Below are 20166 nucleotides of genomic sequence, written 5' to 3' on the forward strand. Positions count from 1 at the left end.
CCAACTACTTTAACTAAGACCTGGTCTACCTAAACAAAACAAAATTCAGAGCTGAATAATCATCTACTACAGGGGTTATTCATCTGGGATCCATGTAATCAAGGGTCTGTTGATTTATTTTAGGGAATACATAAACTTGAGTGGGGAAAAATTATCTCTTTATTTTCAGCAACCTCTAACTAAATTATTCTGAGAAAAGTTTTATAAGTTTCAACAGACTGCCAAAGGGATCTATGAAACAAAAAACATAAGAAATTTGATCTTGTGAACAAGACAGTGAATATTAGTAGAGCATTGGACTAAAAGTCAGGAGACCTGGGTTCTAGTTCTGATTTTTAGATGAGAATAAAAAGACAATTGAAAAAGAAGTGAAATCATTGTGAAATAAGTGAAAATGAAATAAGCATAACTGGGAAAACAATAAATATAATGATTAAAATAATTGTATGAAAAAACAACAAAACAATCAGAATTGAATGTTGTGAATATTTTTCTTTTTTATTATTATGAACTTGACAAATATAAACATTTCCTTATATAGATAAGAATTAAGGAAAGGATTGTATATGGAGCCATGAATAACTACTGTGTACTGCTTGGTTTTTTAAAGTATACAGTAAATTTAACATGGCAATTCCAACACTGCCCTGTTCATCTGGATGTACTTCTGAATGTCCTACTTCTTGCTTCCATGTAATTTTTACATAATTCAATGACATTCTTTTCTTCCTTTTCTTTTTTAGGGGGAATGTCACAAGCTACTGGCTCCTTATTTACTCTTTTAATTTTCCCCACCCATACTTCAGGCCAAAAAAAAAATCATACACACACCCCCAGCATATAAATACAATTAAGTAAAACAAAGTTTAAAAATCAGATATGCATGAAAATGTCTGTCTCCTTCTGCACCTTTAGTTCACCACCTCTGCCAAGAGATAGGAAACATGATTCATTATCAGTCTTCTGGAGTTATGACTGGTCATCATACTGGTCATAGTTCTTAAATTTTTCACAATTATTTTCCTTTGTAATTTTGTAGTCACTGTATAAATTGTTTTCTTAGTTCTACTCATTTCATCATACAAAATTTCATACAAGTCTACTTAGGTTTCTTTGAATCAGTCCTATGTCACTAAGAGCAATAATATTCCATTACATTCATATGTCATAATTTGTTCAGCAATTCCCCATTTGATGGGTATCTACTTTGTTCCAACAGAAATTACTGCTATAAATATTTTGATATATATGGGTCCTTTTTCTCTGTCTTTGATTTCTTTAGGGAACATGCTTAATAGTGAAATGGATGAATCAAAAGGTATACACAGTTTAGTGAGTTTAGGGTATAATTCCAAATAGCTTTCCATGTGACTCTTGTTCTAATACATTTGTATAAGTTCCTTATACTTTATAGATAAAGGACTTTTATCAGAGAAATTTGAGGCAAAGATTTTCCGCCAGTTAACTGTTTCCCTTGTAATTCTAAATACATTGATTTTTGTTTGTACAAAAGCTTTTCAATTTTATGTAATCAAAATTGCCCATTTTATGGTCTATGATTCTTTCTATCCCCTGTTTAGTCAAGAACTCTTCCCCCTCTCCTCAGATGTGAAAGGCATCTCTCTGTTCTAATTGGTTTGTAATATGATCTTTTATATATAGGTCATGTGTCTATTTGGAGCTTATTGTGGTATATGCAGTTTGAGATGCTTATCTAAACCTAAATTCTACCAGTTTTTCCAGGTTTTTTAGTTGCTGCTGTTGTTGTTCAAAGTGAGTTCTTACTCCAACAGTTGGAATTCTTGGGTTTATTGAATACTACACTACTATGATGGACTACTTCTAGATTTTATATACCAAATCTTTCTCACTGATCAACTTTTCTGAATTTTTTTAACCAATACCAAATTTTGAGATCCGGTATTGCTAGATCCCCTTCTTTCCCAATTTTTCCCATTATTTTCCTTTCAGATTCTTGAACTTTTGTTCCTCTAATGAATTTTGCAATTATTATATCTAGTTCTTTTTATACTTTGATTGGTATGGACTTGAGTTTACATACTAATATAGGTAGTATTGTCATTTTTGTTATATTGGTATGGCCCAACCATATACAATATCTCTCCATTTATTTGTCTGTCTTTTTTTTTGTAGAGACCATTTTGTTTTTGTATTTATATAATTCCAGTGTTTGTCTTGGTAGTGCACTCCCAGATATTTCACATAATCTGTTCCTATTTGGAACAGAACTTTTTTCCATCTCTTCCTGGTGGGTTTTATTGACAATACACAGAAAGGCTAATGATTTGTTTGATTTTATGTCCTATTGCTTTACTAAATTTATTGTTTCAATTAATTTTTTGTTAAATATCTAAGGTTCTCTAAATAAACAATCATATCTTCTGAAAAACATGAAATTTTGTTCCTACTTTGTCTATGCTTATCCCCTCATTTTTTTCGTGTGTTACTACTATGGCTAGCATTTCAAGAACTATGTCAAGTAATAGTCATGAAAATGGACATTCTGGTTTTAGCCCTGATGTTACTGTTAAACTTTCCCCATTACATATAATGCTAACTCTTGATTTTTCTATAGGTACTATTTATTATAATAACAAACAATCCATTTATTACTATGTTCTTAGTATATTTTAACATTAAGAGCTATAGTATTTCATCAAAAACTTTTTTCTGCATATATTGATATCATCATATAATTTTATTCCTTTCCTTATTAATAATGGTCTATTATATATGCTTGAAATTGTAATGACTAAGCTTAGCCCCAAAGAAGAGATATGAGAAGGTATTTTCTCCCTTCTTTGCAGAGGTAGAGAAATCTGAGTGGAACACTACATATAATGTCAGACTTTTTCAATGTTTTCAATTTTTTTCTGAGCTTTTTCTCTTTTTGTTTTCTTTGTTATATAGAATGGTTCTCTGAGAAAGGAAGAGATGAAGTATTTAGTAGGGAATACAAGTGATAGAAAAATAAAAGACCAATACAATTCATTTAAATTTTTAAGAGATCTTTTCATCTTTGGTTTTTGATATATTCTCAGCTTTCTTAGATTAAAATTTTTTCTTTCAGAAAAATAGATCATGCAGCTCCACATACACATAAAAAATAAAAATGGTGATTGTTGAAGGGTTTTTGGGAGGACAGGTACACTAACATACTGTTGGTGGAACTATGAATTGGTCTAACTACTGGTTCGAAACTGGAAAACATTTTGGAATTAGTGGTTTAATGACCCCCAAAGTCACTTTGGCCCAATGGTACCACAACTAGGTACTAGGTATATTTCCCAAAGATGTCAAAGACAGAATGAATGGACACATATATTCAATAACATTTTAGCTCTGCTTTTTGTTTTAGCAAAGATTTGGAAATAAAGTGGAAGGTCATCAATTGAGAAATGGCTGAACAAATTGTGGCATTCAAATGTAATGGAGTATTATTGATCTACAAAAATTATCAAATATGAAAAATGTATAAAAATTTGAAAAGATGATGCAATAATCATCAAAACTATGTGGTACTGGCTAAGAAATAGAGAAGTGGATCAGTGGAATAGATTCACAATACAGTAGTAAATGACCATAGTAATCTAGTGTTTGATAAACCCAAAGACCCCAACTTCTGGGACAAAAACTCACTATCTGACAAAATCTGCCGGGAAAACTAGAAAACAATATGGCAGAAACTCTATATAAACCAGTGTCTGACTGTATACCAAGATAAGGTCAAAATGGGTACATGACTAGGCAACACCATAAGCAAATCAGGAAAGCAAGGAATAGTTAAGATGTCAGATCTATGAAGGAAAGAATTTATAATTAAATAAGGGATAGAGAACATTACAAGATGTAAAATGGATAATTTTGATTACATTAAATTTAAAAGTTTTTCTACAAATAAAACCATTGAAACCAAGACCAGAAGTAAAGCAGAAAGCAAGTAAATGATTTTTGCAGCAAGCGTCTCTGACAAAGAACTCATTTCTCAAACTATATAGAGAACTGAGTCAAATTTATAAGAATACAAGTTATTCCCCAATTGATAAATGGTCAAAGGATATGAACAAGCAGTTTTAAGATGAAAAAATCAAGGCTATGGTCATATAAAATTCTCTAAATCACTGTTGATTAGAGAAATGCAAATTAAAACAACTCAGAGATACCACCACATACCTATGAAATTGACAAATATGACAGAAAAGGAAAATGATGAATGTTGGAAGGGATGGAGGAAAAATGAGACACTAATGCACTGGTGATAGAGTTGTGAACTGATCCAACCATTTTGGAGAACAATTTGGAACTATGATCAAAAGGTAACTGAACTGTGCATACCCTTTGACCCAGCAATACCACTGCTAGATCTGTATCCCAAAAAGACCAAAGAAAGGAGAAAAGAATAAACTTATGCAAAAAGATTTATAGCAGCTCTTTTGTGGTGGCAAAGAATTGGAAATTAAGGGGATGCCCATTAATTGGGGAATAGCTCAAAAACTTGTGGTATATGATTGTAATGCAATACTATAGTGCTATAAGAAATGATGAGCAGCCTGATTTTAGAAAAATCTGGAAAGATATATATGAATTGATGCAAAGTGAATTGAGCAGAATCAGGAGAACACTGTACACAGTAACAGCAACATTGTGCAATGGTCAACTGTGAACGATTTAGATATTTTCAGCAATGCAATGATCCAGGACAATTAAAAAAAACTCATGATGAAAAATACTATCCATCTCCAGAAAAAGAACTGATGGAGTATGAATGCAGATCAAAGCATACTATTTTCACTCAATAGCTGAGTAATCACTTCTTCAGAAGATGGGTGGTGAAACATGCCTCCTGATTCTTAGCAGGGAGGAATGGAGTAGAACTGTAGAATAAAGCATACATATTCAGACATGGCCAATGTATTAATTTGTTTTGCTTGACTTATTTGCTTCAAGGAAGGGCTTCTATTTGGTTATAGGAGAAGAGGAGAGTGAGTTACTGGGTATTTCAGAAAATGCAAAGAAAAGAAAGAAAAGATCATAAATAAAATGTTGAAAAGTATACGAAAGAAAACAAACAAGTTCAGAGGAGGAAACAAACAAGTCAATTTTCTTTCTACCTTGTTAAAAATAATACATACTTTTAAAAGACAAACTATATAACACATTCATGACATCATATATGTATTTTATTTTTGTATATTGAAATTTTTGTGATTGTTGATGTTAAGTTCATAATACGTTTTTTAAACACAATTTTTTTTTTCAGAGAGTAGAGCTATTATAGTTGTGGATTGAGCTGAAGTGGGCTCATAGTTGCTTGTTACATGAGATCATTCCCAGAACTATAAGAGAAGAATCAGGACCTTTCCTAACACTGATGTTTGTGGCAGAAATAGACATAGTTAAGCTAACCCTTGGGTGATTAAGCAGTTGTCATAGATCTGGCTATATGGGAGCCCAGACGTAGTTGTTAAGCCTACCTCTGTTGAAGCGTGGGAATGAGTAAGGAACAAGGTCACTCCAGAGGCACATGACCTCTATCTGTGAACCTGGCAAAATAAGAGACCTAAGGCTAGAGCTGATATCCACAGAAACAGCATTTGAGTCTTTGATGACATTAAGCCCTAATCAGCTTTGATATCTGAGTTGGCAGAGTTTTGAGTGCTCAATGCACAGCAAAAGAAAAAGAAAACACCCAGGGAGACTACACACAGAGGAACTGGACATAAGAGCGCTCAAGTGTGGATCTATCGTGACTAATGAGAGGAAGGAACAAGAGAAGCTGATACACTGAAGCTGATTCTGCCCAATATGAAAGAACTACTTGGTGAAAGAGAAGTGACAATAAGAAGCCACATCCTGTTAGAGTTCATAAGAGTGGAAAAAAGCAACACTAGACAGTTATGACAGCATCCTAGACTTTAGAAAGCAGGTTTTTAAAAATCTAAAGAAAATGGAAATGAAACTCTAAAGGGAAATTTGGTTCTCTAGGGATGGGAGGTTCTAAAAAAAAATAAATTCTGTCCTTACAATCAAAACAAATTTCAATAAGGAAGAAAAAGGAAATATATCTAAAGAAATTAGTATAACCACCTAAGTTCTTAGATGAAATCAGCCATCAGGTTGGTATTAGCCACATTATCATAGAACATTAAAAGATCTGGAAAATTTAATTCTTAGGCCTCCACTGTCAATCTCTAAAAGATGTGAGAGAAAAAAGAGGTTTAGCAGTAAAGGAAGAATGGCAGGTGTCCCAATTTCCAAAAAAGATAAGAGGGTAGAGTCTGCAAACTAGACAGTAAGCTTGACTGTAGTTTCCAGTAAAATTCAAGAACACATTGATATAATGACATCCTTCTGATCTATCAGTCTCGTAACTATCACCAAAGGAAATAAGGTGAACCTGACACGATTTGATCTTGTTGGTGTTCCTGTGGCATTGATATTTCGTTGTTATTGGCTAATTGCTCTCAAAACCATCTTTTTAAAAAAAGTTTCATTGATGCCTTTTGTTTTTACATATTTACTCGTTTCCCAATATACCTTCCTCTCACGGTAACAAACATTTCTTGTTAGTAACAAAGAAAAATAGTTAGGTAAAACCAACTGACATAGCAAACACATCTGACCGTATATACCTTATTCCATACCACCAGCCTATAGTTTACAAGACCTACTCCTACCTAAACCCCTACTTTTCAAAAAATAGAACAGTATTTATATATCTCTAGATCCGTTACCTTTCCCATTTTCCAGGATTTCTCTGAAGTAACCACTAGTCATTCCATGGTCACTTATTAATTTACTTTACTACTGTGCACTCCTATTTGTCTAGTCCTAGAATCTTCAATGGAGCTAGGTGTTTTCCACTACCGTCACTCCTATTTTGGTCTTCAGTTCCCTGCTAATAATATTCCAATTCAATTTTTAAAAAAAGGTTTATTAAGCACCTACTCTCTGCAAGGTACTGTGTTAGATGCTGAGCCTCTGCTATTCTCATTTTTGTATATTGCCTTTTCCTGTTCAAAGACTGATCACCTTTGTGGAAAAGATGGAAGCAAAAGAATCAAAGAATCACAGAATCTATGAGTGGGAAGGGACGTCAGTGGACATTTAGTCTAACCTGTACCTGATCAAAAAACCTTTCTATAATATCCTAAGATCTCCAGCAAGTATTCAATCACCTTCTGCTTGAAGACTTCCAATGACAGAGAATGAACTAGTTCCCAAGGAAATCCATTTCACTCAATTTTAAGGAAGTTTTACTTAGACCAAGACTGAATGTTGCTTTTCTGCAACTTCCCCTAAATCCCTCTTCCACCTGACAGCCTTTCAGATACTTGAGGCTAGTTTTCATGTTTTCTCTGTTTGTTTGTTTTTCCCTCCAAGCTACACCTTTCCAGTTCCTTCAAGAGATTCTTATAGGGCTCCAATGCTCTCATCATCCTTGTTGCTTTTTTCTGCTTGTCTTCCATCTTTCCTCTGTCTGTGTTTTTAAAAAGATGGTGCCTAGAACTGAACACAGTACTCCAGATCCTACTTGACCAGGACCAGGTATGGCAGAACCATTGCTTTGTTCTTGATACTATGTCTCTCAATAAAGCCTGGGATGTCATTAGCTTTTCTGGCTGCTATGTCACACTCATATTAAACTTGGGTGTCTGCATTATAGAACAGAAGCATCAAAGCCATTTGGTTGTCATTAAAAAAATAGAAATGCAGGTCAATGGAATGGATTAGACAAAGAAGAATCACAAACAATAGAATTCAATAATCCATATTCAAGAAACCAAAAAAGTATAAGTTACCTAGAAAAGAAGTCCTTATCTGATAAGAACTTCTGGGAAAACTGGGATACAATCTGGCAAAAATTAGATTTAAGGCCAACATCTTATACCATATTTTCATAGCTATGATTAGGAGAGGAATTCGTAATCCAACAAGGAATAGATGCAGTTGCAAAATATAAAATAGGAAATGATTATATAAAATTGAAAGGCTTCTGTACAAATAAAATTAATTCATGTAGGATAGGAAGGGAAGCAGTTGACTAGGAAAAAGGTCCTTATATTGAATATCTCTAATAAGAATTTGGTATCCAAGATATGGAAGCAACTAACAGAAATACGTAAGACTGAGATACATAATGTAAATGCAAATATAATTTTTTAAAATTCCCAGCATATAAATCATCAAAGGATATGAATAAACAGTTCTCAAATGAAAAATTGTAAAATATTAACAACTATATGAGGGAATGCTACAGAACTTTAAAAATCAGAGAAAAGCAAATCAAAACAGCCCTGAAGTTTCACTTTACACTCTGCCAATTGGCAAAGATGACAAAAGATGGGAGTTGTCAATGTTGGAGGGGTTGTGGAAATATAGGCACACTCATGCATTGTTGCTAGTGGTGTGAATTAGTATAACCATTCTGAAAAACAATTTGGAATTATGCAAATAAAGTGGCTAAAATGCCCAGATCCTCTAACCACAAGATTCCACTGCTAGGCATATATACAAAGTCACTGACAAAAAGAAAAGGTCAGGGTACACCAAAGTATTTATAGCAGGCCTTTTTTTGTGCTAGCAAAGAACTAGAACTAGAAACAAAGTAGATGCCCATTGGTTGGGGAATGGCTAAACAAATTATGGTACATGAATGTTGTGGAATATTATTCTGCTGTAAGAAATAATAGATACAATGAATACAGAGAAACATGAAAAGGCTTACATGAACTGTTAAAAAGCAAAATAAGCAAGAGGATTCTGGGAACATGGCAGAGTAAGTCAGAAAATTCCAAGCTCTCAGGATTTTCCCCCACAAAAGAGTTGAAATAGCACCTTAGGGCCAATAAAGTGGGGTGGAGACAAAGAAGAATAGGGACACAACCAGGATCTTCCAGGGGCAGTCTGAGAAGATCTGAAGAACTCCAGGACTGGGTTTGGTCCCCGTGAGGAGTAGACACCTCCAGGCTAGGTTTCATTTTAACAACAAGTGGCAAGCCCTGGGGTTAGTTGGTTTGAGAGGCTGCCTCAGCCCCAGCCACTGGAACTTTTTACCCCAGGATAGTGAGGGGAATCGTGCGTTTGAGCCCAGGAAGATTGAGGGAACCTCTCCTGACTAGGAACCCCAGACCCAGCTGTCCTGTGAAGAGCAGTGAGGATGAAAAGGAACCAACATATGCCTGGTGAATGCAGAAGCAGTGGGGCAAAAAGCCCCTGGCTGTGGGCACTTACAGGAGGTTGGAGGTTTGGCTTTGGTTCCAGGCTAGAGGGAACTGAAGATCTGGGGCAAGAGGCACCTTTTCCCATACCCCAGGGCTAGAGGTGATTATAAAAATCAAGTTATCACCACAAAAAAAAATGCATAGGCAAAGGAGAAAGAATCCAACCATAGAAACCTATTACAGGAATAGAGATGACTGGGGTTTATCTTCAGAGGAGGACATTGAAGTAAAGAAATCCCCAAAGAGCAACATTAAATGGTCACTTGCCCCAAAAAATTTACAGAAGATCTTAAAAAAGACTTTTAAAAAATCAATTGACAGAGATGGAGGAAAAACTTTTAAAAAAATAAAAATAATACAAGAAGAACAAGAAGGTTATGAAAGGAAAGTCAATCAATTAGAAAAGGAGATCCAGAATCTCAAGGAGGAAAATGACACCTCGAAAATTAGAATTGGGCAAAGTGAAGCCACTGAAATTATAAGAAATTAAGAAATAATTAAACAAAACATGAATAATGAAAAAATAGAAGAGAAAGTGAAACATCTCATAAGAAAAACAACAGATTTGGAGAATAGATCAAGAAGAGACAATATACAAATAATTGGAGTAACTGAAAGTTATGATCAAAAAAAGAATCTAGATACAATAATACAAGAAATAATTAAGGAAAATTGTCCTAAAGCACCAGAACAAGGCAAAGAAGTAGAGATAGAAAAAAATCCATCAAACACCACTTAAAAGAGATCCTATGAGAAAAACACATATGAATATCAGAGTTAAATTCCGAAACCCCCAGCTCAAGGATAAAATATTAAAAGCATCAAGATTAAAACAATTTAAATATGATGGTGCCACAATTAGAATTACACAAGACCTAGCAGCAGAGACATTAAAGGACCACAGGTCTTGGAACATAATAATCAAAGAGCAAAAGACTTGGGGCTCCAGTGGAAAATATCATACCCTTCAAATTTCAGTATTATCTTGAATGAAAAAAATTGACATTTGACAAACGCCCAGGCTTTCAAGACTTGTTAAAAAAATGCTCAACTTAATAGAAGATTCGACATACAAGAACTAAGAGACACATAAGGTACATACCAAAGACTGAATATAAGGGATTTACAAGAATAGACTGCTTACCTTTTATATAACATAAAATGTAAAATCTATGTCTAACATTCTTATTAGTAATTGTTGAGCTTATAAGAAAGAGGGAGATAAACCTGACTATGACATGAATTTAAAAAGTAAAACCATTTAGAAACACCTAAAAAGAGTAACTATTTTATACAAGAGAGATGTAAGAAGAAGAAAGGATACAGAGGATTTAGATGGGGGAGGACAGCTGGTAGTTCTGGTGACCTACTTTCATCAGGAATGGGTTTAAGAGGGAACAATACATATGTATTTAGAAGAATATAAAAGTCTTCTAAATTTAGAAGAAATAAAATGGTAGGGGTTTAGTGAGGAGGGAGAGGACAAGGGAGGGATTTTAGAGGGGAGAATGAGGGAATAGGTAAAGGGAGTTTAGATTAATGGGAATGGGGGGATGGGGAGGGATCGTTAGAGGGAGCAAGGCAAGTAATAGGGTAGGCAAGTAATAGGAAGGCGATTATGGGGTAGAAGTAAAGTAGAGGAGGCAGGAAGGATAGGAAACAAAATATGTACAAACATAAAAAACAAAGATTAGGAGTAGATTATGTTTGGGAAAGTATATGTCTATATACATATGTATAAGTGTATGTGTATACATACGTATGTGTATGTATATATTAAGAAATATCTAAATTATATTGAAGCCTTGGGGAGGGGTGGGGGGAGGGGAAAAAAAGAACAAAGTTAAAAAGTGCACAGCAGAGAACAAAAGAAAACACAAAGAAGCAAAGAAAAGATGGACAATTCTCAACACAAGGTATATTATTTATCATACAGGCTTTCTTGAAATGAAAATTTATTGTTACAAATTTTGAATCCTCTCCTATGTTTTGCTATGCACATGACATGCTTTTTTTTTTCCTTTCAAACTTTATATTTAAGTTTCAATATTTAAGTTTATGATATGTTTTTGTTTCTTTTCTCTATTTTGTTTTTGTGTTCTGGTAAAATAAAATTTAATAAAAAAAAAAGGAAAAAGAAAAATAAGCAGAGCCAAGAAAACAATTTACCCAATAACTACAACAAGATAAATTTTAAAAAACAGCAGGCACAAAATAGTTGACAATTAATGGTACAAAATTATAAAGAACACATCCCCAAAGAAGAGATTTGAGAAGATACCACACCCCAACCCTTTTCAGATATTGAGGGGTCCACAGGAGTGGAATATTTCATATGATGTCAAGGTATTTATAAATTGATTGATTTTGCTGAATTTTTACTTTTTTCCTTCCTTTTATAAAAAAAAAATTCTTCATTATTAATATCTTTGGTAGAGGAAGGGACACAGGGGGAAATATAGGTGATGTAAAAAAGATATCAAAAGAATCTATTTATTTTTAAAAAGCTTGCATTGTCACTAAAACATCCAGATCTTTTTTGCAGGAACTGTTATCCAACTACATTTTCTTCATTCTATGTTTTTCAAGCATAGTATATTGACCTGAGCATAGAACTCTTTATTTATGTCTAGTAAATTTCATCTTATTAGATTCAGCCCCAAATTCTGTCTACTAAGATGTTTAAAAACAAAAAAAGCGAACAAATCCTGTCATCTGTCTGTCTAACTATCCCAGCTTCATGATGTTTGCAATTTTGACAAGCAGTTCAATTATAGCTTACTCTAAGTCATTAGTAAAACTGTTGAACAGCTTAGGGCCAAAGCTTCCATCTGAGTTAGCATCAGCTTGTTAATGAATATTCTTTAGGTGTGGTCATTCAACTAGCTCCAAATATGCCAGATTGTCCTGTCATGTAGTACCTAACTTTCTATTTTATCCATAGGCAAGACATGAGATACTTTGTCAAATGCTGTGCTAAAATGGAAGCATTCTTTCATCTACATCATACCCTTAATATACACATATGATTATTCTGTCATGAAAGGAAATAAGGTTAGTCTGACATATCTTGCTTTGATGAAGCCATGTGCTGTAAACTTAATGCTTATCATGTATTTGGGTACACAAACAAGGTTTAAAAAAAAAAAACAAAAAGGGTTTTAAATCAAATTGTGGATATTTACTTATAGTTTGATTTTAATCTATATATTTACTTTAATAACAATGGCTAGCATATGTGTACCACTTTAAGGTTTGCAAAGTACTTTACATATTTCATTTGGTTCTTAAAACTCTCCTGTGAGGGAGGTGCTATCATCACACCTATTTCACAGATGAGAAAACTGAGGCAGACAGATCAAATAGCTAGTAGATGTCTGAGGCAAGATTGAAATTCAGGTCTTCTGGCCCTTAAGTCTAGTGCTTGATCCACTAAGTCAAATAGCAAGATAAATAACAAAATTGTTCCATTTCTGTGTCTCCTTCCAAATTCCTTTTTCTCCCTGTGTACTTTTCCAGATTTTGTTGCTGTTCATCATTATGATGAATTCGAAGATTGTTGCTGTCATTTTGCATATTGTTGTTTTGATTCTGCTTTCATCACTTTTATCACTTCATATAAATATGCCCATATTTCTTTATAGTCTTAAGTTTATCATTTCTTATGGCATAATCATCTTCTAATTATGGTATGTATGGTTAACCCCAATTTTCTGATCTCAGAATAATCACAAATTAGGGGACCCAGAAGTGAATGGAAAGATGCATGGTGGGGGCAGGCAGGCTTTTAGCCTATTACCCACAATGCCTTGCACACCAGAAGTGATATGATGTAATGGAAAGAGTAGTGGAGTTGGATTTATAAGACCTGCATTTGAATCAGATGCTAACTAGCTATCGGACCACAAATAGACCACTTACCTCTTCAGGGCATTCTTTTCATCTACCTACTGAGGACAATCATACTTACTACCCAACTCTCAGGGCTGTTGTGAGGAAAGAATTTTGCAAACCTCAAAGTACTATATAATGTGAGTTATTATAATGTCACCTAACTTTCTACAGAATATACATATATATAAGCTTCCCTTATTTACTGACTGTTAACCTCACAAAAGTGCATCTGCTGACTTTTATTTTTTATCTTTAAAATTAAAATAATTTTAATTATTTATTTTATTTTAAAGGCATTTTATTGATGCCTTTTTGTCTTTATATCACAGACATTTCTGAAAAAGACCTCAACACTCTCCCTGCAAGTGAACCTTTCCTTAGAATAAAGAAAGTGGTTAAGCAAAACCTACACTATAGTGATTGCACATGAAAACCATCTTCAATGGAATACCACAGAGTCGCCTAATCTGAGATGCAGAGAGGACATTACCATATTTCCCATGTATAAGACACACCCTTTTCCGAAAAATTTGGGGTCTAAAAACTGGGTGCGTCTTATACAGTGGTTGTAGATTTTTTTTAACTTGCATTTCCTGCTTTTTCGTGCTTGTTGTCTTTGCGTTCACTGTTTCGCATTTGTTACCAGTATATTAGGTTACATTTTGCCACATTCTGCCCAGAAATGGCTCAGAAAAGATTTTTGTACAGTGCTGAATTCAAGTTAAAAGTGATCCAGTTTGCAAAAGTGAATGGAAATAGTGCTGCTGAACCTAAGTTTGGTCCTCCTCCAACTGAGAAAGCAATCTGAGACTGGCTAGGGGAAGAAGAAACCCTACTGAAAACACCATGGCAGAAGAAGGCCATGAGAGACAAGTCAGCAAAATGGCCTGATTTAGAGAAGGAAGTGAAGATATGGATTGAAGAGCAAAGGGCAGTTGGAATTCCTGTGTCCACAAAGATGGTTCAGCATGAGGCAAGAAGAATTGCTGATGAAAAAGAAGGTACTGATTTCAAAGGAGGACACAATTGGTACTTCAGGTTCATGAAACAGAATGGACTAAGCATGCATACACACACCAGACTTGCCCAAAAGATGCTTGAAAGCTCTGAGAAGATGAATAAAACTTGAGTTCAATAACTTTATGTAATACATTTCTTTACAAATTTCAAATTTTTCAAATTGCCATTTCATCCAGTCCATACCGGAAATGAATCCCCACTCAACATACCTGGAAGCCTCTACTTGAAGACCTCTGAGAAGTGAGAACCCACAGGCTCCCTTGGCAGCCCACATCACTTGTGGATAGTTCTCCCCATTAGGAAGCATTTCCTAACATCAATATCTATTTGCCTCTTTGTGATTTCCCACCATATTTTTGTCATACAAAAGACAGAGGATAGGCTTCTTTTCTGTTGCTTCAGAGGAGAGAAGTAGGATCAACATGTGGGTTACATCAAATTACATATTTATTAACAGCAAGGAAGAACTTCTTGAAAGCTAAAGCTCTCCAAATAATAGCTAATTTTTAAGGCAATTAATTCCCTGAAATTTAAAAAAAAAAGTGTTCAAACAGAGGCCAGATGATCATCTATCAAGAATATTGTGGAATGAATTCCTGTACTAAGTGAGATGTTGGACTTGATTACCTATAAGATCTCTTCCAACTCTAAGATTTTATAATTCTAAGCCTAGCTGATCTCTATAGGCACAGAAACATAGAATTTTGAACCTGGCAGACCCTGAAGGTTGCCATATGCTAGGCATATGCTATATGACATACTCATATACAGACATACAGACATACTCATAAAATTTTAGAGGTAGAAGAAATAGGTAAGGAAAATCCAGATAAGTCATATACCAAAGTGGATTTCTCCAGATATTTTGAGTCATCATCTAAACTGCCCCACAGTAGTTCAAAAACTTTGGCTTGGGGTGGGGGTGGGGGCTCTCTTAGAGTCATAAATATCTTTTGAGACAGGATGTCTATTCTAAACGTGTCCCTACTTCCTTTTGTCCTTGTCTATCTGGAACTATATGGAAACCTCTGTCTCCCATGCCCGTACATCCAGATCTATTGGATTAGTCAATTCTCAATGTCTCCCTATCTGTGATATCAAGGACGGAAAACAGATCACAAGATCAGACGCTGAGGGCTGGAAGAGAACTTAGAGGTCACCAGATCCAACCTCCTCACTCTACAGATGAAGAAAAGGAAGCCTAGAGAGCCTCAGCGACTTGCCCAGGATCACATTATGAGCTAGTGACAAAATCAAGACTAGAAGCCAGGCTCCTGATCATTTTACTAGACCCATCTGATATCTAAGGATATGAATACCTTTACTAATTTTAAAATTTTAGTTCAAATGGAAAACAAGTTCAAAAGAAAACATTTTTAGATATGCCACAGGATTTCAAAAATATATCAATAATTCTGGGGGTGGGAAGAGTGAGTAGACCTGTAATTTCACTGATGTAGGGACCTCCCATCAGGAAACAATTCTTGTGCAGATTGGTATCTCTTTTTCAATTTATGGGTCTTAGAGAATCAGATGCCAGGGCATTGAAAGGTTATGTGTTTTTCTTAAGGTTACCTAGTCAGTATGTGTAAGAGGCAGAGCATAAACTCAGGTCTTCCTAACTCAAAGGCAGGGTCTCTACAAACAACAACAAGCTATCTCTCATGTCAAGATTACCCATCTTTAAAAGACAAAAGCAAAAGATTACTCACTTCCATAGTTTTCTTATACTGTAATTGTCTTTGTTTGTGCATGTTATCCATCAAAACTTCTATCTGTAGAAAGAACAGCAAAACCACAATTAATAATCACAAAATTAATAATGATAATAATCGCAATATTCACAAAATCACAAAAATGACAAAAATAATCATTACAATAGAAAAAGAAGACTGAAATTACTATAGCACAAAAGTACTTTTGCCCTTCTCCCCTTCAACAAATAAAAAAAAAAAACACTTTACAAATCATCTTGTTAATCCCAACCCTGCTCCTTTGTATTCCTAAAATATTAGGACTAGAAAGAACTTGGAGGGTTCACCCAGTCCTCCCCTGTGCTCATAGGTGATAAAACACTTAAATCTTCCCAATTAAATATTTTTCTTATAACTAAAGATTTACAGGGAAGGAAATTCTGCAAATGTCCAGGGTACCTCCATCCAATTTCTGACAAAAACTCATCCTTTTTCTCAATGTTCCTATGTCTCCTGATGGCACTACCCCACTCCCAGCTACCCAGGTCTAAAATCTCCAAGTCCTCTTTGACTCCTCCTCCCTTCTCCCTCCTCACTCCACCCTTCTCCCTCTTCCGTTACACCTAGTGAGCTGCCAACTCCTGCTGGTTCTGCCATCATGAGGATCTCTTGCATCCTTCTTCTCCTCATAATTCATGCTGCCAGCTGGCCCTCATCTCCTCTCACTTGCTCTGTCATCATAGCCCACATACTATGTGGGAAAGATGCTTAGTTTTGGACTTTAGACATCTTTTGTTTTTTTGTTTTTTACAATGAACTTATTTATTTAGGAAAAACCTTGAAAGATGGAAGGACTTGGGTTTGAATTTCTGCTCTGCTACTTTTTCCCAGCATGACTTTGGGCAAGTGATTTAACTTTTCTCGGCCTCAGTTTCCTCAATCCTAAAAGGAAGAAGTTAGACTACATGACCTTCCAGACAAAAAATTTACAATCCTATGATCCTAGGAACTGATATTCCAAGTACTCCTCCTTCCCTTTGTCAATGGTGCTTTATAGGTCTGACCATGCCAGTCCATTATTTGAGAACCATCAGTGGCTCCTTATTGCCTATGGGATAAAATATAAACTCCTTAGCCTGGCATTTAAGATCCTTCACAATCTAATTCTGAACTACCTATCTAGCCTTTTCTTATATCACTCCCTTTCAGTCAATAAGCATTTATTAAGCACCTACTGTGTACCAAGCACCATGCTAGGTACCAGGGATACAGAGAAAAAAGTTCCTGTGCTCAGGAAGCTTACAATCTATTAGGGGAAACAACACATACCCATAACAATAAATATATAGTGTGTTAAGGTTTGCAAATCTGTTTACATATATTATCTCACTGTATCAGCCCTGTGAGGTAAATGTTGTTATTATCCCCATTTTACAGATGAGGAAATTAAGGCTGAGAGAGATCAAATGACCAGCCCAGGATCACATAACTAGTAAGGATCTGAGACAGAATTTGAACTCAGTGTGTCTTCATAGCTCCAACTGAGCATATATATGTGTGTGTGTACATATACATACCCACACAAACACACACATACACGTTGATTTCAAGAGGCACTAGCCTCTGAGGGATTAAGAAAGACCTCGTATAGAATGGGGCACTTGAACCAGTCTTTGAAGCAAGTTAGGGATTCTGATATTTGGAGGTGAGGAGAGAGGGCATTCCAGGCATGGGGGACAGCCTGTGCAAAGGCATGGAGGTAGGAGATGAAAATCTATGTATAGAAGAAACAAGACGAGTGTGGTTGGATCACTGAATATATGAAGAGGATTCATATGCAACGTGCTTGATTGGAACCAGATTGTGAAGTACATTAAATGTCAAACAAAAGAGTTTAGTTTTGATCTAAGAATCAATAGGAGGTGCCTGAAGTTTTGTTCTTTTTTTTTTTAATTTTGAACTTAGACACACACAAAAGAGCATTTCTGTACACAATAGACAGAGAGAATTCTATATGAAACCATGTGCAATGACTCCAGGATGCTCCCCAATCTGGTAAACAAGAAGCTCTATGTCACCTTGCCAGAATGAGATCAATGGTAACAAAGCAGGTAGGGGGAATAGATTGTCAACTTGGCTGCTAATTCCCCAAGTATTCCCCCTCCCAACCCCCACTAGCATGAAATAAGACCAGTCACCACCCAGAGCTCCCTTCCTCCAATGCCTAGTTCTGCTCAACCCAGACAAGAATACTATTAAAAAGCCCACCAGACTGGTTTGGGGTGCACCATACTGGTTTACTGGTTTGGGGGCATACCACTCCTTCTGCAACCCAAGTGGGATGAGCTCAATTTCACCCAGGCTCCAATACACCTGACCTATTTCCATCATCTTCTACCTTTTATATTGCATCTCCTCAATAATTCAGGCTTGTTGTACTGTCTAGTTGTATGCTCGATGTGTCCTTGAACAAGAATTTAGTATTTCCTGAACCTTCCTAAACTTCTGTCAAAATACTGTAAATCTTGGGGGAGGGGTTTGCAAACATCTTGGATTTTTTTTAAGTAAGCAATGAAATTTACAAATTACTTTCAAAACTGCACTGCTTTTCTTTGCTTCCTTATGAACTTCTTTCTGTTCTCTTTCATGCATTTTAAAAACTGTCACAATAGGGGGCAGAGCCAAGATGGCCGCTGGTAAGCAGGGACTAGAGTGAGCTCCCTACCAAGTCCCTCCAAAAACCTATAAAAAATGGCTCTGAACCAATTCTAGAACGGCAGAAACCACAAAACAGCAGAGGGAAGCAGGGCTCCAGCCCAGGACAGCCTGGATGGTCTCTGGGTGAGGTCTATCCGACACGGAGCTGGGAGCTGGGAACAGAGTGGAGCAGAGCCCAGCCTGAGCAGCATGGACCAACCAGACCAGGAGCTGGGTGGAGGGGGTCCTAGCGCCCTGAATCAGAGAGCTGCAGCAGTTACGAGACTTCTCAACCCACAAACACCAAAGACTGCGGAGAAGGTTAGTGGGAAAAGCTGCGGGAGTGGAAGGAGTTCGAGGTTCGGCTTCCAGCCCTGGGGGCAGAGGAGGTGGGGCAGCTACAGGTCCTGCTGCTTCTGGCCCCAGGCCCACCTGGTGGAAGGAATTAAGTGGCGGATCAGAGCAGGAGTGCAAAAGCCTGCTGAAGATCTAAGCCCAGTCCGGGTTGAGGGTTCTTGGGGAAGGAGGAGTGCTGGTGTGACAGAGCTGGCACCTCCCCCCCAAACGTGGAACATAGAACTCTTTAGTCTACAAGCATTCATACCCCACTGAAAAACTCAAGCGTCAAGTTAGTTGGTTGGGAATATGGCCAGGCCGCGAAAATGCACCCAGATTCAGTCTCAGACTTTGCATTCTTTCTTTGGTGACAAAGAAGAACAAAACATACAGACAGAAGTTAACAAAGTCAAAGAGCCTACAACAGAAACCTCCAAGAAAAACATGAACTGGTCCCAGGCCATGGAAGAGCTCAAAAAGGATTTGGAAAAGCAAGCTAGAGAAGTAGAGGAAAAATTGGGAAGAGAAATGAGAAGGATGCGAGAAAACCATGAAAAACAAATCAATGACTGGCTAAAGGAGATCCAAAAAAATACTGAAAAATACACTGAAGAAAACAACACCTTAAAAAACAGACTAACTCAAATGGCAAAAGAGCTCCAAAAAGCCAATGAGGAGAAGAATGCCTTGAAAGGAAGAATTAGCCAAATGGAAAAGGAGGTCCAAAAGACCACTGAAGAAAATACCACCTTAAAAATTAGATTGGAGCAAGTGGAAGCTAGTGAGTTTATGAGAAATCAAGATATTATAAAACAGAACCAAAGGAATGAAAAAGTGGAAGACAATGTGAAATATCTCATTAGAAAAACCACTGACCTAGAAAATAGAGCCAGGAGAGATAATTTAAAAATTATTGGACTACCTGAAAGCCATGATCAAAAAAAGAGCCTAGATATCATCTTTCAAGAAATTATCAAGGAGAACTGCCCTGATATTCTAAAGCCACAGGGCAAAATAGAAATTGAAAGAATCCATCGATCGCCTCCTCAAATAGATCCCAAAAAGAAATCTCCCAGGAATATTGTCAAATTCCAGAGCTCCCAGGTCAAGGAGAAAATATTGCAAGCAGCCAGAAAGAAACAATTTGAGTATCGTGGAAACACAATCAGAATAATCCAAGATCTGGCAGCTTCTACATTAAGAGATTGAAGGGCATGGAATACAATATTCCGGAGGTCAATGGAGCTAGGATTAAAACCTAGAATTACCTACCCAGCAAA

The 20166-nt window shown here is 36.1% G+C and overlaps 1 protein-coding gene across 2 annotated transcripts in view; it reads right to left on the minus strand.

Moving 5' to 3' along the window:
* Positions 1-20166, minus strand: part of PSTPIP2 (proline-serine-threonine phosphatase interacting protein 2) — a 93115-nt gene that overhangs the window by 22709 nt on the left and 50240 nt on the right. For both annotated transcript variants that reach the window (XM_036734927.1, XM_036734936.1), the window contains one exon: positions 15872-15934. In XM_036734927.1, the coding sequence (XP_036590822.1) occupies positions 15872-15934 (63 nt within the window). The remainder of the gene's footprint in view (positions 1-15871; positions 15935-20166) is intronic.

The sequence above is a fragment of the Trichosurus vulpecula genome, chromosome 1 (assembly GCF_011100635.1).
Source record: "Trichosurus vulpecula isolate mTriVul1 chromosome 1, mTriVul1.pri, whole genome shotgun sequence".
Taxonomy (NCBI): Eukaryota; Metazoa; Chordata; class Mammalia; order Diprotodontia; family Phalangeridae; genus Trichosurus; species Trichosurus vulpecula.